The sequence below is a fragment of the Zeugodacus cucurbitae genome, chromosome X (genome assembly GCF_028554725.1).
Source record: "Zeugodacus cucurbitae isolate PBARC_wt_2022May chromosome X, idZeuCucr1.2, whole genome shotgun sequence".
Taxonomy (NCBI): domain Eukaryota; kingdom Metazoa; phylum Arthropoda; class Insecta; order Diptera; family Tephritidae; genus Zeugodacus; species Zeugodacus cucurbitae.
This window is the reverse complement of record NC_071672.1, coordinates 3599295-3607701: the sequence shown is the minus strand read 5'-3', so window position 1 is coordinate 3607701 and position 8407 is coordinate 3599295. Positions and strand designations below refer to the sequence as shown.

The 8407-nt window shown below is 35.9% G+C and overlaps 1 protein-coding gene across 1 annotated transcript; it reads left to right on the top strand.

The window, feature by feature from the left end:
• Positions 1–1000, top strand: LOC128922970 (uncharacterized). The gene is made up of 2 exons (XM_054235391.1): positions 1–437; positions 882–1000. The coding sequence occupies exons 1-2, from the start codon at positions 20–22 to the stop codon at positions 998–1000; spliced, it is 537 nt and encodes a 178-aa protein (XP_054091366.1). The 5' UTR covers positions 1–19.
• The last annotated feature ends 7407 nt before the right edge of the window (positions 1001–8407 follow it).

The following is an 8407-nucleotide window of genomic DNA, read 5'->3' as shown; positions in this document are numbered from 1 at the left end:
GGAACGAGAAACCAGGGAAATGGCGATACAAAACATCAAACTCATTCAACCGTTTGATGGTGATCGAAATTACTTGGCACTCTTTATTCAAGGTGTCGATGCGATCATGCCACAGTCTCCTGTTATATCGGAAGAGACGAAAGTATTCTATCTACACTGTGTTATAAAAATACTCAGAGGCGCTGCATTAGACGTGGTTAGACGAGAGCAACCACCAGATTGGATAACGCTGAGGCAACTACTTATAGATGAATTCGGAGAACACACGGCAGTTTCAACACTAATCCTAGAAATAAGCAATATTAAATTTAAAAATAATGTTAAGCTACTATGCGAAGAGATTAATTTAGAAGTTTGTAAAGTAAAAGATGTTATCAAACTAAAAAATGAAAGTTGCTCAACTAAAATATTTTTGTATAATGAATTAGATCAAATAAGTTTGAAAACATTAAAAAGAGAATTGCCAAACTATTTAACTGCGCTAATAAACGCAAATCTTGCTACTGACCTTAAGTCAGCAATCAAAATATTAAAAGAAAACGATGTTTATGAAAATAATAAACAATTCTCTAAACAAAAAACAATTCAAAGAACTAACACAAATTCAAAACTACCGAATTATTTGAATAACAATAATAATAGTAATATAGAATATTTTGCAACCAATACGAATCAATTTCCGGTTCGTTCCAATTACAACACTTTATCAAAAAATTATCCATTTTCCAATCAAAATAATTATTATAAAAATAAACCATTTTTCAATGAACATAGCAATCAACAACATACTTTACAAAACAATAATTTCCCACAAGTTAGGCATACACCTTTCAATTCTGCAAACATTTATACTAATAGAAACTTAAATAATTTAAAACAAGATAAGATTCATGGGTCAAACCAATCTCGACTAAGACGCTTTGGCTATCCTGTACCAATGGAACAAGATGAGGTAAATTTTCACTTAACAGCCTCGGAAAACTCCCCACAATTGAACTGAAATTTAGTAAAAAATATTATAAATTTTTAGTCGACACAGGTTCATCAATTAGTTTAATAAGGCCTGGAATATTCAAAGAAAAGATTATTTATGTTCAGCCAATAACATTAACAACAGCGATAGGAAAAATTTGTCTAAATGAAACCCAAGAATTGTTTAGCGATGAACATAAGAAAAAGCTGAAATTTTTCGTTTATAATTTTTCAAATAACTACGATGGTTTACTTGGTTGTAATATACTTCAGTTACTTAAAGCTAACGTTGATCTGGGAAAAAATATGATACACATGAACGGTGTTCGGTATAACTTTTTCAAGAATAAATCAAATTCTGAAAATTTTGATAATTGCCTTCAAGAATTAAATATGAACAAAAATCATAACACTAAAGATAGTAAATTTAGACTTGAACATTTAAATTCAGAAGAGTTAAATGAATTAAAAAAACTTTTAAATAAATTCGAAAATATATTTTATAAAGAAGGGGACAAACTCACCTTTACTCATAAAATAAAACATAGAATCAAAACGGTTCATGAAGATCCAATATATGTAAAGTCGTATAGATATCCTGAAATTCATAAATCAGAAGTAAACAAACAAATAAAAGAAATGCTTGAAAATCAAATCATTTCTCATAGTGATTCCCCATATTCAGCACCGATTTGGGTGGTACCAAAGAAGTCAGATGCTTCAGGTAAAAAGAAGTGGAGGATTGTTGTCGATTTTCGCAAGCTCAATAGTATTACTAGTGATGATAGGTATCCCATTCCTAACATGGATGAAATTCTCGAAAAACTAGGTAGGTGTATGTATTTTTCAACAATAGACTTAGCGCAAGGCTTCCATCAAATATAAATGGATCCGGCAGATAGAAAAAAAACAGCTTTCTCTACTCAGAGCGGACATTTTGAATTTTTAAGAATGCCATTTGGGCTTAAAATTGCACCAGCCACCTTCCAGAGACTGATGAATACGGTTCTAGATGGTTTAATAGGGAGAGATTGTATAGTTTACTTAGACGACATTGTAGTATTCAGTACATCATTACAGGAACACATAGAATCGCTAGACAGAGTTTTTCGTAAATTAAACGAAGCAAACTTGAAAATTCAGATGGATAAAAGCGAGTTTTTTCAAAAGAGAAACCGAATTTCTTGGTCATATCATAACGCCAGAAGGTATTAAGCCTAACCCTAATAAAATCAAAGCAATTTTAAATTATCCCATTCCTAAAACGGAAAAAGAAATAAAACAATTTCTTGGTTTGGCGGGATTTTATCGTAAATTTATCCAAAACTTTTCTGAAATAACTAAACCTTTGACTAACTGTCTCAAAAAGGACAATAAAATAAATAGCTCAGATGAGAAATTCGTAGAAGCTATAAACACTATAAAAATTTTAATTACTAATGATCCAATTCTGGCATATCCAAATTATGAGAAAATATTTACATTGACGACTGATGCGTCAAATGTGGCATTAGGGGCAGTGTTAAGCCAACAGGGACATCCAATTTGTTTTGCTAGTCGCACACTCAATGAACATGAACTGCACTACTCAACTACTGAGAAAGAACTTTTAGCCATGGTTTGGGCTACTAAATATTTTAGACCATATTTATACGGCAGAAAATTTTTAATAAATAGTGATCATAGACCATTACAATGGCTCCACAACTTAAGGGAACCAAACTCCAAATTACAAAGATGGAAGATTCGACCTAATGAGTATGACTTTGACGTAAAATACATATCAGGTAAAGAAAAGCGCGTAGCAGACGCTCTTTCTCGTATTAAAATTACGGAATGCTTTTTTAATGAAGAATCTGAATCTAACGTAGACACTGTTCATTCTGCCGATGACGATTCCGAAAGTTTTATTAAGATAACAGAGCGACCATTAAATGTATTCAAAAATCAAATTAAATTAATAAGAGATTGTAAAGACTCAACTACAATAACGAAAGTTTTTTCTAATCACCTAATTGTAATTACATACAAAGAATTAACTACAGATTTTATTAAATATATAATTAAAACTCATTTGTTAAAAAGTAATATAACAATTTTTATGCCCAATGATACTGACTTTATACAATTTCAAAACGTTTATAAGACACTAATAACAACAAGTCGCAATAAGATTTATCGGTGTACAAAGGAATTAGAAAACATTACAGATTTTGCAAATTTTAAAAGTAAAGTACTTGAAATCCATTTAAGTGGACTTCATCAAGGTATAGAGAAGGTTGCAAAATGTTTTAAATTACAGTATTATTACCCCAATTATCTTAAGGAAATCACCAAAATAATAAATGAATGTGAACTGTGTAATCATTGTAAGAATGATCATATTTCTAACAAAATGCCATTCAAAATTACACCGCCAATTTACAAAATAAGAGAAAAATATGTTGTAGATTTTTGGAAATGGAATAATGAATATTATTTAACATGTATCGATTTATATTCTAAATTTGCTATGATAGAAAAAGTTAAAGCATTGAACTGGCTGGAATCCAAAAAAGCATTGCTAAAAATTTTTAATTGTATGGGTCCTCCAAAAACTTTAAAAATCGACCAAGACCAAGGTTTAAATAATATAAATATTAAACAATGGTGTAATTCATTAAATATAAAAGTAGAAGTAACCACCGGTAAAACTGGTATTGCTGACATTGAAAGACTACATAAAACTTTAAATGAAAAACTTAGAATAATCAACACTTTAGATGATAAAGAGCTAAAATATTTAGAAATTGAACAAACTCTTTTCACTTATAACCATATAATTGTTCACTCTACTGCCAATGAAGTTCCATATACAATATTTTTTAATAAAAAGTCACCAAAACATGATCCTCAAATTATTAAAGAACAGAGAATAAATAATGTAAATAAAAACCGTCAAGAAAAAGATATTGACACAAACTTTGTAAACGCAGAAGTTTCGAGGAAGAGATTAGACAAACTTAATAATCCTTACAAAAAAGTTAGTCTTATTAAAACTGAAGAAGATGGCGAACATCATATTGTAAAATTTAAAAGTCAAAATGTAAGAAAATATAAAAACCAATTTAAAAGAAAAAAGAAAACCAACAACAACTAATTATAAGAATTGAAAATTGTATATTATCATTCTTTTTACTTATTCATTTTTATATGCTAAAAATATCTTTTAAAAATATTGTAAGAATTCTACTTAAGAACTTTAACTTGTAAACAAAGAAAAATTGCAATGGGGACATTGCATTATTTTCAGATGGGAGTAGTGACATATCCTAATGTCGCGTTGGAGACTTTTGCCTTTATTCAGCAAAAGCATCGCAACATCATTGCCAACATGTTATTTTACTCAGCATCTTTACCAGTCAGCGGTCCCGTACAATAAGCGGCACCGTTTGATCAATCGCGTGATACATAACACTTCTATTTCATCATCCATCGAGAAAAGTCATTCATTGTTGCAGTTCATTTATATCTTTCATATCATTTAATATATTACATTAAAATATAAGTGTAATTTTTATATTTAAAAAACGAATGTTTAATAAAATAAATCATAATAACATTAAAAACGTTACTTATATATATGTATTTTTTTTTAATGTATATATATATATAATATAGAAGAAAAATCTAAGTTCAACATTATTAATTAAGTTTAATAGTAATAATTTAGATTAAGTATTTTATATTATTATGTATTGAAAAAAATAAAATATATATAATATCTTAATATATAAAAATCACGTGTCACATTGTTTGTTTTCGATGGACTCCTAAACTACTGAACCGATTTTAATGAAATTTTTAACACTGTGTGCAGTTTGGTCCAACTTGAAAGATAGGATAGTTTATAACTCTCCTTATAGTCGCATTATTTATTTATTGCAAATTATTTGTTTATTATTAGCAAAGAGCTATCCACCAGTTGGTGGCGCTAAGTGCGCTATGTTACAATAGATGGCGCTACATTTCATTTTCAATATATGTTCGATTGTGTGTGTAGATAAAATTTGTCAGTACGTGTATACTTTTTCTGTAGTTGGCTTTGTATATTTTTACATTACCGCAAGTGTTTGAATATATTTACGATTGTATGTATATTTTCTCATTTGTTGGTTTGTGGGTGCATATCATAGCTGGCTTTTGAAAATTTTTACATTGCGGCAGGTGTTTGTTTATATACGTGTAGTTGATTGTAGATGATAAAATTTGTTTGAGCAAGTGTTTTTTGAGTGACGTAATTTGTTTCGTTATTATGGTTGGCGATCCTGTTGAAAATCGATCAATAAAAATCACACAGCAGGACAATACTCTCAGCATTATTTCAGATCTACATCGCTCATTTGACACACTTCAATATCCTCTAATATTTTGACAAGGACAGGATGAATATCATATAAATATATGAATTTTAATACAAACTATACATTTTATAACTATATTCCTAGGTAATAATTTAAATGTATTAAAAAATAAAAAATATATATTTAAATAAATGTATAAAAATTATTCAGAGCAAAGCGTGCCCGGGTTTACTAGTATGTAATATATAAATATTTATGTAATATTATGTATGTATGTGATTGGCGTTGCAACCGTTTAGCCGGTTATAGCCGAATCGACGATAGTGCGCCACCTCTCTCTCTCCTTCGCAGTTCGGCGCCAGTTGGAGATCCCAAGTGTAACCAGGTCGCTCTCCACCTGGTCCCTCCAACGGAGTGGAGGCCTTCCCCTTCCTCGGCTTCCTCCGGCGGGTACTGCATCGAACACTTTCAGGGCTGGAGTGTTTTCGTCCATTCGGACAACATGACCTAGCCAGCGTAGCCGCTGTCTTTTTATTCGCTGAACTATGGCAATGTCGTCGTATAACTCGTACAGCTCATCGTTCCATCGTCTGCGGTATTCGCCGTTGCCAATGTTCTGAGGACAATAAATCTTGCGCAAAATTTTCCTCTCGAAAACTCCTAGTGTCGTCTCATCTGATGTTGACATCGTCCAAGCTTCTGCACCGTAAAGCAGGACGGGAATGATAAGCGACTTGTAGAGCTTGATTTTGGTTCGTCGAGAGAGGACTTTACTGTTCAATTGCCTACTCAGTCCAAAGTAGCACCTGTTGGCAAGAGTTATTCTGCGCTGGATTTCGAGGCTGACATTGTTCGTGTTGTTGATGCTGGTTCCCAGGTATACGAAATTATCTACGACCTCGAAGTTATGACTGTCAACAGTGACGTGGGAGCCAAGACGCGAATGCGCCGACTGTTTGTTTGATGACAGGAGATATTTCGTCTTGTCCTCATTCACCTCCAGACCCATTCGCTTCGCCTCCTTATCCATGCGGGAAAAAGCAGAACAAACGGCGCGGTTGTTGCTTCCGATGATATCAATATCATCGGCGTACGCCAGGAGCTGTACACTCTTGTAGAAGATTGTACCTTCTCGGTTTAGTTCTGCAGCTCTTATAATTTTCTCCAGCATCAGGTTAAAGAAGTCGCACGATAGTGAGTCACCTTGTCTGAAACCTCATTTGGTATCGAGCGGCTCGGAGAGGTCCTTCCCGATCCTGACGGAGCTTTTGGTGTTGCTCAACGTCAACTTACACAGCCGTATTAGTTTTGCGGGGATACCAAATTCAGACATCGCGTCATAAAGGCAGCTCCTTTTCGTGCTGTCGAAAGCAGCTTTAAAATCGACAAAAAGGTGGTGTGTGTCGATCCTCTTTTCACGGGTCTTCTCCAAGATTTGGCGCATGGTGAATATCTGGTCAGTTGTCGATTTTCCAGGTCTAAAGCCACACTGATAAGGTCCAATCAGTTTGTTGACGGTGGGCTTTAGTCTTTCACACAATACGCTCGATAGAACCTTGTATGCGATATTTAGGAGGCTGATCCCACGGTAATTGGCGCAGATTGTGGGATCTCCCTTTTTATGGATTGGGCAGAGCACACTGAGATTCCAATCGTCAGGCATGCTTTCTTCCGACCATATTCTGCAAAGAAGCTGATGCATGCACCTTATCAGTTCTTCGCCGCCGTATTTGAATAGTTCTGCCGGTAATCTATCGGCCCCCGCTGCTTTGTTGTTCTTCAAGCAGGTAATTGCTATTCGAATTTCTTCATGGTCGGGTAATGGAACATCTGTTCCATCGTCATCGATTTGGGGATCATGTTCGCCATCTCCTGGTGTTGTACTCTCACTGCCATTCAGCAGGTCGGAGAAGTGTTCCCTCCATAATCCCAGTATGCCCTGGACATCGGTTACCAGATTACCACCTTGGTCTCTACATGAGGATGCTCCGGTCTTGAAACCTTCGTTAAGTCGCTTCATTTTTTCATAAAATTTTCGAGCATTCCCTCTGTCTGCCAGCTTCTCAAGCTCTTCGTACTCACGCATTTCGGCCTCTTTCTTTTTTTGTCTGCAGATGCGTCTCGCTTCCCTCTTCAGCTCTCGGTATCTATCCCATCCCGCACGTGTTGTGCTCGTTTGCAACGTTGCGAGGTAGGCAGTCTGTTTCTCTCCGCTGCGAGACGGCACTCCTCATCGTACCAGCATGTTTTTTGTCGTTGCCGAAAACCAATTGTTTCGGCTGCAGCGGTACGCAGTGAGTTTGAGATGCCGTTCCACAGTTCCCTTATACCGAGATGCTGATGAGTGCTCTCAGAGAGCAGGAGTGCAAGTCGAGTAGAGTATTTCGTGGCTGTCTGTTGCGATTGCAGCTTTTCGACGTCGAACCTTCCTTGTGTTTGTAGACGGGCGTTCTTTGCTTCACAGAGGCGGGTGCGTATCTTCGCTGCGACCAGATAATGGTCCGAGTCTATATTTGGTCCTCGGAGCGTACGCACGTCTAAAACACAGGAGACATGTCTTCCGTCTATCACAACGTGATCGATTTGGTTCCGCGTGTTTCGATCAGGAGACAGCCAAGTAGCTTGATGTATTTTCTTATGCTGGAATCTGGTACTACAGACGACCATATTTCGGGCCCCAGCGAAGTCGATCAGCCTCAGGCCGTTTGGCGATGTTTCGTCATGTAGGCTGAATTTTCCGACTGTTGTGTCAAAGACACCTTCTTTACCCACCCTGGCGTTAAAATCACCAAGCACGAGTTTTACATCGTGGCGGGGGCAGCGCTCATAGGTGCGTTCTAGGCGCTCATAGAAAGCATCTTTGGTCACATCGTCCTTCTCTTCCGTTGGGGCGTGGGCGCAAATCAGCGATATGTTGAAGAACCTCGCTTTGATGCGGATTGTGGCTAGACGTTCATCCACCGGGGTGAATGCCAGGACTCTGCGACGGAGTCTCTCTCCCACCACAAATCCAACACCAAATTTGCGCTCCTTTATATGGCCGCTGTAGTAGATGTCACAAGGACCCACCTTCTTCCGTCCTTGTCCCGTCC